This window comes from Octodon degus, unplaced genomic scaffold (assembly GCF_000260255.1).
Source record: "Octodon degus isolate 3935 unplaced genomic scaffold, OctDeg1.0 scaffold00072, whole genome shotgun sequence".
Lineage (NCBI taxonomy): Eukaryota > Metazoa > Chordata > Mammalia > Rodentia > Octodontidae > Octodon > Octodon degus.
This window is the reverse complement of record NW_004524648.1, coordinates 4164142-4180277: the sequence shown is the minus strand read 5'-3', so window position 1 is coordinate 4180277 and position 16136 is coordinate 4164142. Positions and strand designations below refer to the sequence as shown.

Genomic DNA, 16136 nt, shown 5'->3' with positions numbered 1-16136 from the left:
GCACCACATGCCAGCCAGCCCCGCCCCCTGGTGGGCTGAGCTGGCCACACACACACACACACACACACACACACACAAATAAATAATTAAAAAAATTAAAAAACCCGAAGAATGAATTAAAAAAAATAAATAAGTACACTAAAACTGTGGAGTGCAAGTAACTTATTCTGCAAATGTTCTATAAGACAAGCAAACAATTCTAATAATTTTTAACTTGATAAACGAGTGATGTCTTGCAGTATTAGTACTTGTTGCCAAATGTCACGTGACCACAACTGAGCTTATGCCCCACCCCATAGTGGCATTGTGGATGATCACCTTGAAACAGTGAGAGACTATGGATGAGATCTCGCCTATAGAGCAAGAGCAGAAAAAGGTGGAGGAACCCCTTATTTCAAATGAGATTCGGGAGAAGAGTAAAGTGTGGGCAACTGCAAAATTCTGTAGAAAAGCACCAATGAAAAAACACTATAGCAGTATGAGGGACAAATCTGTTTAATAAACAGCAGTGATTATTATAGAGACCAGAAGCTAATGTGCCTGTGGCTTTCGCCCAGTGTTCCTCCCTTTCTCCCTGCCCTTCTTTCTTCTGTGATGCAGGGAATCAAACTTGCTATGCAAGTACTAAACCACTGAGCAATAACCTCTGCTTTCTCACTCACTCCTAAGTAACAGCTCTACAAGAGCTCATGAATGCATCCCTGGAGAATTGGAATAACTACCTATAGGCCTCTGCTCCTCCTCCCCTCTACTCTGTATTTTCCTTTGGGAAATTTTCCTTCCTTAAATTATGTGGCTGTCTTATTTCAATTCTTGGCTCAAATGCCTATAAGGTTTCACCTGGGCATGGTGGCATATTCCTACAATCCCAGGTACTAGGGATGCTTAGGCAGGAGGATAATAAATTTGAGGCCAACATGGGCAATTTAGAGATCCTATTTCAAAAAATAAAAAGGCCTAAGGATGTAGTAAAGCACTCCTAGGTTCAATTCCCAGTACTTAAAGTAAAACCAACACACGCACACACCCCTGTAATGTTTCATAACTTTACTGAAGAAGGAAAGGTATTACTTTCCAGTTAGTAATCTAGGACAGACACCAGTTCAGAAAAGTAAATGAGAGAAGCCCTGTGAATATTAAGAGGGTAGAAGTACTTTTTAATTTTCACAAAGAAACATGCTGATCTCATTTTCGTTTTCCTATTTTTATTATGGTTATTACAAAAAAACCAAACAGTGAAAAATGATGACAAATGGTGATTGATAGTTAACTTTAAGTGTCCAGGAGACAACAGCATATGTGGAGATTATGGTAAATAAGAATCTATGCTGAACTTTTCAGTACAGGCTGGCCAAGTTGTTCATGTGAGAATACAATTTCATTGCTTTCAGAAATTTTGGACTTCTTAAGATCTAAATATGGATTGCTTTTTTTTGTTTTTCTTTTTCCTTTGTGGTGCTGAGGATCAAACCCAGGGCCTTATGCATGATGATAAGAAATCACTCTACCTTTGAGCCACACCCTACACCTAAAAATTGGATTTCTGTATAAATGTACCTAGCTTTAAACTCATTGATAATATTAAAACAAAAAATACTGTGGAGCACGGTAGTACATGCGTATAAGCCCAGCACTCCAAGAGGCTGAGACTGGAGTGAGGCATGAAATCAGGGAATGGCAGACTGGCTGGGGAAGTATGTGTGATATGTTAATTGCAAAATTCCAGAGGTTCAGAACATTTCCCAAAGCCCCACATGTGGGTGGACCTTGTATCAGTTGAGGGGTTGGAGATACAAAAGGAATATGTGTTATTGAAATCTCTGCTACCATATTCTCTCTTGCACAGTACTTCATTCTTACATTGTAGAGTGTACTTTTTTCTTATTTTCACTTGGCTCAAACTTGTTCTGCAGAGCACATTACTTTTCTTACCTTTAATAAACATTAAGCTCACTACCTTTTGCATTTATTTTGTCCAATTTTTTGCTCAAGACATGAATAACCTAGAAATCACCCCTATCACTCCAAAACTCTAAGCATATTTGGTGAGTCAATCAGGAGATAAGGTCCCCCTTTTTTGTCTTTAAAATCTGCAGAAGGTTTTTTTGTTCTTCACTCCTTTCTCTTCTTTAAGATGGGGAACCCCAAAAGCTTTTTAATGATGCCAGGAACAGTTTCTCAGTGTGTTCCACCATCTATAATGGGGAAGGTAAGTACATATCCTCTGTTTTTCCCAGCTGGTAAAAGGCCCGCAGGTCCACCTCAAGTTTATCATTGCTTTTCTTTCTTCTCTTTCTTATTTCGGTCAGTTGCTGTGGCTACAAGTGAGTAAAGAGCTGCCAGAGGGCCTGTTCCTAAGCCACAGAACACATTGTCACAGAACAGATTGTTTAATTTCCATGTGTGTGACCTAGCATTTAATACGCCTTTCTGTTTTCATATTTTTGTTCTCCACGATACTTTGGCTCAGCTTTCTTACTCTTTTGGGAAAAATAGCTATTGGTAAATAGGTCAACTGCTTACATAGCCATCTACCCTAGTTTATTCCTTTTTGTCCTCAAAGCTTCATCTTCCCTTTCCTCAGAAGGCTCTCCCCTGATCTCCAGGACTCAAATGGCAAAGGGGCTCTACTCTAATTTCTTAGGAGTTTATTTCTCAAGTGGCTAAGACAGTCCTCATGGTAGGGCCTCTGCCCTTCTCTTTTAAGGAGTCAGTGGGCCAATGTACCATGGGAAATATCCTGCCGATCCCAGAGACCTCACCATTAAGGCTGTATCCTTAAATATTGGGAATTATTTGATCCTGAAGGATGCATAGTAGGAACAAGGTATGGAGATGTCTAAGGGAAACATAAGAAGACACCAGTTTTGCTTGCTTCACCAGATACCTGTTAGTACAACTGAGTCTCATGGAAAATGTTCCAGGGACTCAGTGGGCCTACATTCTTCTGTGGGGGATGTCCTGTGAAGGACCTCAGACTTTGTCTTTTCTTTCTCATCGGCCCCACACAGATACCTAGTTTGAGCCCCTGTGGCTCCATTCTTGTCTTTAACAAGTGATTTTCTATTGCAAGACTGTTTGGGTCCAATATGAAGTAAAAAATAGTAAGAAACAGGAATAGAATGGCAGTCTAACTTACAATGCTATTCTTTAGTGAGATCCTTTTTACAAAGGGCAAGGAAAATGGTATGAAACCCTGTATGTTCAGGTTTTTATGGCTCTTTATCTCTGGAAAGTCCCAAGAACTATGGTAGTTAAAGAGGTCTCCAAAGGGGGAAAAATGGTATCTTTGATGATCCTATCCTCAGATGCCTGTCTCTAATGGAGATATGAGCCTTTCCTACCAGTTTTCATCAGAGTTTAGTCCCTCTGGTTGCTGATACAAAATACTTGATGAAGGAAGGTCATAGAGGTTTCAGTCCATAATCGGCTGGTTCCAAGGCAGGGTAGCATAACAGAGGAAAAATAGTTTATGGCAGGCAGAGGGTACCAAAGCAATATGGGATGAGCACAGTTTTCTCTATCCCTTATATTATCCAGGTTACTTAGGGCAGGGAGCACTCACACCCTTAACCCTAGTGTACTTGACCCTAGCACTGCACCATGAATCAATCAATCATGACACCACTGTACATCTGTACAGTGTGTGTACAGATCTACACACACTGTAGATCTAGCCATCTCTGAAAAAGCCCCACCTATAACTACATGAGGATTTTGGGGGACATGGAGCCAGATGAAGGTGAAAGGAGAAGAGACCTAATTATAGTTGTTGCAATGGTCAATGCTTTAAACATTCCCAAGTTGTCTAAGGGAAAATCCAAGGACAATTAAGGAAAGAGCTCCTGTTCTAAATGTGAGAAAACTGGACCCTGGCACACAACTGTACCAAGCTGCTGCCTGGGCCCTGCTCCAAGTGTCAGGTGGCTTGATGTGCCTGACTCACAGCACTGAAGGATTGACTGTTTCTGCTCCCAGAAAGGGGCTGGAACCCTCCAAAACCAAAACCCTCCCATTCTGATCAAGAGGACTGAAGAGGCCCAAGGTAACCTGCAATGTCCCTCCTGTTGATAAATGTCTCCCTCTCCTGTGAGAAACCCTGGGTGACCCAGAATTAACGGGTAAGAAATTTTAATTCCTTTGGCTTCTAATTTAACTTCCTTCTCTGGGAAGTCCTCCTTCTGATCAATAGCCATAATTGGGCTTGAGGGGAGCTTTATTCAGAGCTTCTTTACTCCTGCTTTGATATGTCAATTCAAATGTTCACCCATGAGTTTCAATTGTCCCACCACACCCCATTTCCTTCCGAGGAAGGCATTTGTTATCAAAACTGGAGGCAATGCCCTAATTCTGATAAAAGCTAATGCAGATTTTGCCTTTTGGGACTATTCCACATCATGCTTCTAGACACCTGAAGTTGCCATAAAGACTTACACTACACTTAGTGGGGCGTGGTGTGCACTCCTGCAATTTCATTATTTAGGAGCCAGAGGCAGGAGGATTCTGATGAGTTCAAGGCCAGCCTGTACTACATAATGAGACCCTGTCACTTCCCAATCCCCACTTGTACTATTCTTAATCCTGCTTCACTGATATCCACAGAGTGTAGCCACTCTGTGAACATGTGATTTTCCAGACCTATGTAGCAGATAGGATATCACTGACCTGCCCTTCGGGGAGGTATGGTTCATTGACGCAAGTAGTTTTGTCCAAGAAGGACATCAAAAAGTTGGGTATATAACAGGTCACCGAGGCCAAACTCCTACCTTTAGTGTTCTTCAAAAAGCAGAACTCATATCCCTTACACACTGGTACTAGGAAAAAGGCAAAAAGCTAAATATTTGTATAGACTCCAAATATGCCTTTCTGATTCTACATGTCCATGCAGCAATCTAGCAAAAATTGAGCTTGCTGACTAATAAGATAAAACACAAACAGGAAATTCTAAAACTTGTAGAGGTGGTCTATCTTCTCAAGCAGGTTTCTGTCATTCATTGTAAAGGACACCGGAGAGATATCTAAAGTCGCCTTGGGAAATTAAAAGGCTGGTAGAGAGGTAAGAAGGGAGCCTTATGCTCCCTCAAAACACAAGCCTTATTTCCAGTTCATGAAGAACCATTAAACTGGTCCTTCCTCAAGGGACACAGTGAAAAGTTATAAAAACCCTACATGGTAAATGGTCATTCAAATTTTCATATGACTAGCACTAGCAGCAAAACCCAGCAGGTCTGCAGAGCTTGCCCAGTCTATGAATCTTGGCAAGATCACACCATTTCCTTTGACAAGACCTGTGTAGAGGAGAGGGGCATATTCTGGGGAGGCTGGTAATTATAAAACCAGCTCCCCTGAATTTCCTGAAGAAAAAGACCACTCAAAACAATAAAACTACTCCTGTAAGCCTCTGGAAAACCTGAGGTTCCCCTTCAAAATGCAAAATTCTATTACTGCTCTGAGTACAGATAAATAAATGGACATTTGTATTGAGACTCTGTTTTTAATGATATCTCATGATATGGGTAATCTGGCAAAGGCTATGTCACTTGGGGTCTAGATATATTATCTAAAATCTCTCTTTGCCATATTTTTCTTCAACAGTAAGTATAGAAATCTGACCTGCTTCTTTTTATATTTGGGCTCTACATCCACAACTTAATCGTAAAGTTACTTTCCTAAGAAATTCACCAAGCTTTCTACCATCAGGTAGCTAAAGAGTCCTTCATACACAGACACTAACTCTTTTCTTATAGTCTTTCTACAGGTTTTTATTTAATCTAGTCAGTGAGCCATAGCACTCCAAGGCATTGGAAAACACTTAATCCCTAGTAGGTAGGATCTACAGCCCCTTTCAGCAAGAAGTAGCTATATGAAGACTGAGCCCTCCACTTCCCAGCAGCCCATAAAGAATTATGTAGATTTGTGTCTTGGGGGGTGGGAATGAGCTAGGAGATTATGGTGTGACAGCCTGGCCGGGGAAGTAGATGTGACCTGTTAACTGCAAATTCCCAGAACACATGCTCAGAACAGTTCCCAAAGCCCTGCAGAGAGACTTTTTGCAATAAGTTGAGCAGTTTTAGATAGGACAGCCAAGACCTGACATCAGACTGAAGAGCATGAGATACAAAAAGAACAGTCATCATTGAGATCTCTGCTACTGTACTCTCTCTTACACAGTAGTCCACCTTTACTCTATAAAGTATACTTTTTTCCTACTTTTACTTGGTCCCAGATTGCTCACATAACACATTTCTCTTTCTACATTCAATAAACATAAAAGCTCACTACCTTTTGTATTTGTTTGTCCAGTTCTTTTTTCAAGGCAAGTAGAACCTAGAAACTACCCCTAGAAGGAAACTGCAGCACCCAAAACCCAGTAAAAGCAGAACTGAAAGTTCTGAACCAACCCTGGACAACTTAGTGACTTAAAGACATCCTGTCTCAAAATTTAAAAATAAATAAATAAATAAAGGCTTGGGGATGTGGTTCATTGTGAAGATCCTGGGTTCAACCCTCAGCACTGGAAAAAAAAGGGGTGTTGGTAGGGATGTAACCCAATGCTATCCTATTTTGAATATACAGATACAAAATGGTTGTTCATTTGTTTGTTTTATTTTCTCTATTTTATTGAGAAACAAATATCAATGAGATAGTTTCAAAACTGATTAACAGGACAGTTTCAATAATTAATACATTGTACATTGTTATCTTCTTAGTGGTTATCCGCAGTATAAGATGCAGACAGAATATCCTGTCCATACACTATTAGTACAAATCTTTCTTCTCACTGAATTAAGTGAAAGTAGCTGTATATCTATCCTAAATATTCTGCATATACAGATACAAAATGGTTCTTCCTTTGTATCGCCTTTTTTTGTGTAGTCCTGTCAGAAATGGGTATTCCATTGGCATCTAAATACTATAGCTGTGTGAATTCAGCAAAACAATCCAACACAGTCCAGCAGTCCACAATAGTAGTGGGTTATCCACAGAAGTTGTTGACTTGAGCCTTTCACAGCTCAGCATATTAATATGGTTTTACTTTATATACCTCTTTTTTATACTTTTCTGCTGGATGGTTAAGACCAAGATAAAGCAAGACCTGTATAACAAGAAATGTAACTTTTGTATCTGTTAAAGTCATTCATTTGTATCCCCCTTTTTTGTTTAGTTTTGTCAGAGAAGGGTATTCCATTGTCATTTAAATATTGTAGGTGTGTGAATTCAGCAAAATATTCCAATATAGTCCAGTAGTCCATAATATAGTGGGTTTTCTGTAAGACTGGCAATGTCAGAAGTTGTTGACTTGAAACTTTTACAGCTCAGCATATTAATATGGCTTTACTTTTCATACCTCGTTATTATACTTTTCTGCTGGATGTTTAAGACTAAGATAAAGCAAGACCTATATAAGAAGAAATGTAACTTTTGTATCTGATAAGGCAATCAAATCCCCTCAGGATTTACTCTGAAACCCTGTACTACAATTTGTAGATCCTTTGTCAGTGTGAGCCATGTGAATGAGTCTCGGCCATTGCTTGACCAGTTTGCTCTCTGTGAAAGCCTGAGAGAATGTTTTCTCTCCATGTGACTCTTCTTAGGCACACTCTACATCATCGATAACTTTCTTCTCTGGTCTCATCACCTCCTTGATCAGAAAATTTGGGACACAACTGAATTACATGATGTTACAGTACAGGTTTTCCTATGTCCTGAGTCTTCACTGACCTTGAAAGGCTAGGGCCAGAACGTTGGCTGTCCTTGTAGCCCTTCTTTTTCTCTAATGTTTGGTCTGCAAACTTAGGTTGTTAACCCTCCAGAAGAAAAGCTTATTATTATTAACCTATAACAAAGGCAGTTGAGCTTAACCTCATTAATTGTCTGAATATCAAACATCTTAGGGATAACATGGAATAGGTATTTTCCATCAAGTACTGATATGTTAAACTGTAAGTCCCTACAGAATATGAAGAAAAAAATTTAAAAAATAAAAAAATATTAAAAAAAGGAATAAAGTTTTATATTTTTAAACAGAAATTTAGAAATCTAACCATATACAGCATTGTAGCAGGACAGTGCTGTGATATCTTTTTTTTTCTTGTCTCTTCATTTATTACCCCTTATAAAAGGTCGTCTTCTTCTTTTTTTAAAAGGTTTTCTTATTGGCTATTTTAGGCAGTCTTTTCAGGAAGAGAGTTATGATGATACTATTAACTTACCAGCCTGATGTTGTCTTCTGGGCGAAGTAATATGAACATTGCTTGGAGATGCTGTTGGAGATCACCTAGTGGAATTTATAAAGCACAGAATAATTATTCTACATTCTCAATGAACAGAGAGGATTTTCTACATTCTTATAAAAGAAAATTCTGGTTCTAAATAACTAATTAGATATAGAAATCAAATAATATAATTATCGATTCCTTTTTAAAATAGAGAATGGTGGGCTTCTCTTTTCATATTCATTTTTAGTATATTCATTAAAATTTGGGTTTGTTCTATAGAATGTGTACTTGAGATTTTTTTTTTTCTTCAAAAACTGGGGATCTAACTCCAGCCCTTGCGCTTGCCAGGGAAGCACTTATTCTACTGAGCCATCTCCCTGGCCCCTTGCACTTGAGATAAATCTCAGTTTTGTACAATGATGGATGATGAGAGATCTATTAGTGAGATCTGTTAGGAAGCAGAAGCACTGGGCATGTGTTCAGGACCACTGAAACTATCAATAAAGGCATTTTTGAAGTGGGTATGTAATTAATGCTCATAGAATTATTCTTACTTTAAAAAAACTTTTTTTTTTTTCTCTTGTTTCTTTATAATCTTCCATTAGATTTAACCTAAAAAGATTGTTAAAGAGTTCTTCCTAGAATAATACCAATAGTTTAAAATAATTCCACATTAGTGTTTGAGAATGTATATTAAGTCTAGCATATTAGGGATATCTGTTCTTCTAAACATAATAGGTGCTTTAAAACGGGCAAATATTATTTGACCTTGAGGTTTTTTTTTTTTTTTTTTTTCCAGAACCAGGGATTGAACTCAAGCTCTTGTGCTTGCCAAGGAAGCGCTTATTCCACTGAGCCATCTCCCCAGCCCGACAAATATTATTTGAAAACTTACAGTTTCTTATACCATTTATAAAATAAGTTGAAATTTTTTTGTATTAATCCATCAAAGATTTCTTCATATTCTCTATTCTGAACCAGAAAATCTAAGGTTTTGGTTAACAGGAGACAATTAGAAAATGTGCTCTGATAAATGGTGACAAGCTAAGAACTAAAAACTTGATTCTTGCCCACCCAAGATCTTTTTAAGAGTGTAAGGTGACTGACACTGCCCCATAACCCTAGGTATCAGTATAACCTGTTGTCACATTAGTCTTAGGATTTACATATATTTCCCTCACATTAACTTCATAGCTGTTGATTATAAAGTTCTATGTGCAAGAAGTGGAAAGCAGCAGGGAAAAAAAAAGACTGGGAAACAGCTGTGTTTGTCTAAGGTCAGCACGTCTGAAAGCCTTCCTCTCAACCTTCCTCTCAAGAGGAACAGTTTTCTTACTGCACTCCTATCTCTGCCATTTTGCTGTTGGTTTCTGACTAATTCCATTACTGCAGAAACTTTCAAATTTTATTTTATATTTCTGAGAAAGGGTCTCACTATGTAGTACATATTGGCCTTGAACTGGCTTATGTAGCCCAGGCCAGCCTGGGTTTCATAGTCATCTTCCTACTTCAGCCTCCTAAGTGCTGGGATTATAGGCATGTAGCACTACACCTGACTCAAACTTTATTTATTTATTTATTTATTTATTGTATTTTAGGGCAGGGTCTACAGGATCTACAGGGTCTCACTATGCAGATCAGACTCGTTCTGATTCTCCTGTTTACAGCCTCCTAAATGCTGTGATTACAGGTGCATGCCATCATGCCCAGTCTCAATTGCTGTCTCAGGGTGCCCTGGGGCAGGGCTGGCATAGCATGCCTGGGATCGAACCCTGGCCGCTGTGCTCAGCCTACGCAGGCGCTTTAGTCCACTTAGCTATCAGGCCAGTCCCATCAAACTTTAAAACTAAAAAGGAAAGTCATATTTGGCCACATGCGTTCTACTATATTTTAAAACCCACAGATATAATCTAAGTCTCATATATAAGATCTAGGGTAGGCGCCTAGGTACAAACTCCAGAGAATGGGAATATATGTCTATATAAGATACCTGTACATAAATGTTTATACAGCATTATTTATAATAACCAAAAGTTGGAAGCAACTCAAATGTTCATTACCTGATGAGTGGATAAATAAGATGTAACATATCCACATAATACAGTATGACTTGGTCATGAAAAGGAATAAAGTAATGTTATGTACTATGACATGGATGACCCTTGAAGACATTATGCTACATTAAAGAAGTCTATATTAAAAGTCATTTTATAGGACTCCATTTAGATAGAACATCCAGAATAGTCAAATCAAAAGATTGAAAGTACATTATTAGTTTTTAGGGTGTGAGGAGTGGGGTGAAAAGGGGAGGAGTAGGGAGTGACTGCTAACAGGCGTGGGCATTGCGTTTCTTTTTGAGGGGATGAAAAAGTTCTAAAATTAGATTGTGGTGATAGTTGTGTAGCTCTGAATATACTAAAAACCATGGAATGTATACTTTAAATGGGTAAATTGTTGAATTGTATTTTAATCTGTTAAAAGAAATAAAGAACAAATGTGAAACGACAAAGTGTTAGGTCCTGATGACAAACAAACAGAGTTACAATTATAATTGAGTTAAGCAGTTAAAGCTTTTAAAAAGTAAATTTGCATTGTCCTACCAGGATAAATAACCAAGGAAAATATATTTTAGGATGGAAAAATTCTGGAAGAGAACCCTAGATACTAGCCAAAAAACTCACTCTAGATGTTATTGGTCCAAAGATCCAGCTAGTGTATTGAAGGTCAGACAAAAGCCAGGAGTCCTGCTCTTATGTAAGGCTTCTTACATGAACTAGGTATATTTGCTAGCTATGAAAAATATCACTATGAGCAAACTAAATATTATTTGCTATTGGGAAGCTGTTCTTCTCAGAGACTAACAGAGGTAATAAACTAGGGCCTCCCACAATTTCTTATATATTGCCACTGCAGTATTTAAATTTCGAATTTGTTTGATTTTAAGGACTTTTCATAATTTTCCTTTAGCATATTGGCAGATTTTCATCCTACAATTTTTAATTATAAATGGGCATATCCCTATAATGCCAGCATTCTTGAAAGCTGAGGCAAGTTTGAGCCAAGCCTGGGTAATGTAGCAAGACTCTGTGTCAAAAGAGACACACACAGAGAGACAGAGAGCAAGAGAGAGAGAGAGAGAGACAGAGATAGAGAGACTAGGGATGTAACTCAATGTGAAGGCCCTAGGTTCAATCTCTAGTATCACAAAACAAAATGCCAAAATAGTATTTGCACATTTTAAATGCAACCCAGATAAAAAAAAAATTCGGATTCAAGCAACACACATAAGAAAGTACAATTAAGGCCAGCCAAATAGCTCAGTGGATTAAGGCACAGGTGCCAGAGGTTCGATGCCCAGGCTTGCCATACTGGCCCTACTTCCAGGGCATGCTGAGACCGGCAATTGAGACTGGGCGTGGTGGCACGTGCCTGTAATCCCAGCTCTTGGGAGGTTGTAAACAGGTGGATCACTACAAGTTGGATCTAGTAGTGAAACCCTGAACACTTTGTAGACCCTTCCTTAAAAAATGAAAAAAAAAAAAAAAAAAGAAAAAGAAAAAAATAGTACAATTACGTATAATATACCTCTGATGTACTCTCTATTCTGCCACCATCCTTCAGTTTCTGTGAACTCAGTCAAAGCAGCTTCATTTTACGTGAAGTTGTGGCCTTTGTTGAGCTGCATTTATATTTATACTGCCTCATCTGTCCTGGTCTGGATCACAAATCAAGCCTATCCAACTTGTATTAAATCTGCTTTTCTTTTTTGTATAGGGAAACCTAAGTGAACAACATCCAGTACAAATCTGGGTGGCAGTTTGAGTGTAAAGTCTGATTGAGAAAAGCCAAGCAGGTCCAGCAACTTTAAGGTCACAGACCCCACTTAACTATCACATGCATAGGGCAATTCACCTGACATCTTGTCAGACAAGCTAAATTTAAGCCAATAATTTGTCTTCTTTTTACTGTAAGTGATAAACATCCACACCCAAAAGAAATACAAAGCTTAGCTGGGTCTATTTCCTACTGTGCATTCAAGCTTTTTGGGAAATATCTTCCTGCTTTGCCCTCCCAGCTCCATTGTGGGCACTGAGGAGAAAGGGTTTACAAAGTATAACTCAAGTTAATTTTCAAAACATTGTTTTCTCCTTACTTTAAATTTTTTTTCTACTATTAGAGAGTATTGGTGGGAGGATAATGCTGTCTAACAAAATGGATTATAATTCTGAACTGCTATATTTGTAACTTGATAAAGACCCAAACAAGATAGAGACCACTAAAATAGCCGAGATTATCTTGAGTAGAGCTACGCTCAACTATTAGATCAGTGAGATCCAGTATTTCTGGCTTTTACTTCTGACCTACACATTCAAGGTTTGCAATCTTCATTGTTTTCTTCCTGGTAACTCTAATTTATTCCACTCCTGGAGATATTAAATCATCACCATGCATACTTATGACAATAAGCAATTATTATTATTATTATTATTTTATGGTATGGGGGACTCGAACTTGGGACCTTATGCTTGCCAGGCAGGTACTTATGCTGCCTTAGCTATATCGCTGGCCCCCACTTCTTTGTATAGTATTGATCAAGACTATATTCTCAGATTGACTTTTAGACAGAGTCTTGCTATGTAGTTCAGGCTAGCTTTGAACTATGTAGCCCAGGCTGGCTTTGAACTCGTGGAGATCCTCCTACCTGTCTCCTCAGTGCTAGGATCCCAGGTGTGTACCCACTCCTGGCTCTCAGGTTGACTTTTATTTGTCTTCAGAATGACATAAACAATTTGCTGTTTATCTTCCAAAGGTGGATAAACAGTGGATTATCCTACACTGTGGATACATCCTACACTGACAGGCCTTTCCCCATGGGACACACTCTCTTTTGAGGTGCACTTGACTTTAGAGAAATCCAACATAAGGAAATGTATATACTTTCAGTAGTGGATATTTCAAAACCAGAGTTTACATTTACTTCTTGAACAACAGTTTGATGATTCCTTCTTTATCAAAGATTTCCAGATTAAACTTTTAGGGCCAGAGATGTGGATCAGTGGTAGAGCTCTTGCAATGCATGCACAAGGCCCTCAATTCAATTCCCAGCATCACATAAAAAGAAAAAAAAATTAGCTTTTTATTGTATATGCATTCAATAAGCAGATTCCAGTATGTAGCAACAGGCATTTTAATATGTGATAGAGCACTCCTTTCATCAGAGTATTTTTGTATTTTCTCATTTTTATTCCAACAAAAATCTACTGAACATCTACTATGTATGAAAAGCACTCTGATAAATGCTAGAAAATTGGTGATAGCTCAAAGAAAAGTGACTGTTGTATGGTACAATATTTTCTTTCGTTATTAAAAAACTACTGGAAATATGGGAATAATAGATTCAGCTTTAAGACAAAACAAAATACAAGGTAATCATGAAAGAAATAATTTGTGTGCAGCTTTACCTGCATGCTTGTTACGTCTGTGGCTGATTCTTGGTGTGGATGAGCCATTTCCCCGTGGTAGAAAAAGTGCAGCACCTTTGACAGTTAAAAAGCTCTCGCTGATGCTAAAAGAAAAAAAAATGTCAAAAGAAAATAATGTCAAAAGAAAATAAAAGAACAAAATTAAGGAAGAGAATGAAGATCCTCTTTAGGATTATTCTCTCTCTTTACCCATAATTTAAATGTCAGAAGGTAAAGTAAGAACAAAATCAAGACAGACTCTCACTTCTCATATATAGTACAGTCCCTATTATTATAATTTTTTTGAAATAAACATAAAATTCTATATAAGTTATATGATAGCAGTTAAGAGTGAAGACTCTGTTATAAAATAAAAGGGTAAAGGCTTTGGAACTAGACTGGGTTTGAATCCTTGCATGCCACTTTCTACCTGGATGAACCTTTTTGGGCCTAAACTTTCTTGTCTGTAAAACAGGGATAATACAAGGAAGTTGTGCTATTTATGGTTATCACTAATGATGTTTACTCATAGTATCCTGTCCTAATATTATCATCAGATATGACATGTTTCAGTACTTAGTTACTAATAGTTTCAAAAAGGACTTATGTTTAAAATATACACCATGTTAAAGTGTTAGCTTAGAATTTTACTCTCACTAAACAGAACAGTAATTATGAGAGGTTGGAAGGATGTGGGGGAGAAGCATGTGAAGACAGAATGGTCAACAGGTACAGGAGTGCAGTTAGATGGGAAGAATACAGTGTTCCCTCACTTATCTGGAGGCTATGTTCCAGATACCCTATGATAAGTGAAAATCAGTGAAGTAGCGATGTTATATTTATTTTAGTATTTATATATATTTTAAGACTTTATAAAACCTTCCCACAGTCTTATAAACCTTTCCTACACTTTTATAAACACTTCTAATGTTTTTAACCATTTTCTAAATTTGTAAACCTATGTAATCCTAAAATCCTAACAACATATATATGCTGCATGGTACTGTAAAATCCCGTGATATAGCAAATAATCCATGATAAATAATTCAGATTAATATTTTTTGAAAACTCATGAAACTGTGTTTGCAAAAGTCGAACCATGAAATAATGAGGACCTATTGTACCTTCTAGGGCAGTGGAGATGGCTCAGTGGAATAAGAGCTTTCTTGGCAAGCGCAAGGGCCTGCGTCCAATCCCCGGTTCCGCAAAAAAAAAAAAAAAAAAGAACCAATACCTCCTAATGTCCTATAATACAGAAGGATTACGGTCGATAACAATTAATTGTATTATTTCAATTTAGTTAGTGGAGACAATTTTGACACAACACAAACAGATGATTAATATCTGAAGTAATAGATGTGCTGATAACCTTGATCTGATCATTGAAGATTGTATACTTTATTGAGATGTCACCATATTCTACTCCTTAAGTATGTATAATTGCTGTATCAATTAAAACAAAAAATATCTTTAAAAAACCTTTTCTCACCCACTTGAATCCCCACATGCCATGAAAAGGAATAATGTATAGTCAATATGTTTAACTTCCTGGACTTTGTCCCTCATGTTAACATCATCATTCATGTAAGTGATAATACAGGTGGAAGGCAGGAGTGGCTATGGATGCCACAAACCCAGCATTGTGGGAAGATTGCAAGTTTGAGAGAAGCCCAGTACTTGGCCATTTAGAAAGACTGTATCTCAAAAAATTAAAAAAGGGCTTAGGATGGAGCTCAGTAACACAAAACAAACAGATAGACAGACAGACAGCAACCATTACCTAAGCTGGTAGAGAATTATTACTTAGGATAAAGGCAATTCAGGATACAATTTCAAGTGATAGTCATAGAAAATATCTAATTTATTTCATATCAATAGAATAGATGAGACTTTTGATGTTACCCACAGCATCTGAAAAAGTTAGAACTTTTGAGTCACTAATGGAAAATTACAGAAACACAAAATGGAGGATTTCAAGTTTGTATGATACTGCTATTTTGTTTGTAAGATTAGCTAATATATTCAATATTTTCACTTGGAGATCTAATTGGCATCTTAAATTTACTTGCCAAAATGAAACTCTGGCTGGGGAAATAGCTCAGAATTTGGGTGCTTGCCTAGCATGTACAAGGCCCCAGGTGCAATCTCTAGCATTGCAAAAAGAACTCTAAACTGCTATGCTTACCCTTTACCAACTGTTCCCTAGCCTGCCAGCTGTTTAATGGCAAATACATAATAGTCATCTTTTTTTTCTTTTTTTCTTATAATAGATAGCTAATCCATCAGCAAGACCTATGAGCTTTAAATATATCTTTAATTTGCTTATTTATTCCCATCACTATGACCATCATTTCTCATTAGCACTACATTTATTTATTTAATTATTACCAGGAATTCAGCACTACTTTAAAAAAGATATTTTTTTTATTTAATTTAATTTTTTTTTATTTTTCAA

At 37.5% G+C, this 16136-nt stretch overlaps 1 protein-coding gene across 3 annotated transcripts in view; it reads right to left on the bottom strand.

Moving 5' to 3' along the window:
- Positions 1 to 16136, bottom strand: part of Ssh2 (slingshot protein phosphatase 2) — a 288998-nt gene that overhangs the window by 64487 nt on the left and 208375 nt on the right. For all 3 annotated transcript variants that reach the window (XM_004635379.2, XM_004635378.2, XM_023719862.1), the window contains 2 exons: positions 13682 to 13785; positions 8214 to 8278 (listed from right to left, as the gene is read on the bottom strand). In XM_004635379.2, coding sequence (XP_004635436.1) covers positions 8214 to 8278; positions 13682 to 13785 — 169 coding nt within the window. The remainder of the gene's footprint in view (positions 1 to 8213; positions 8279 to 13681; positions 13786 to 16136) is intronic.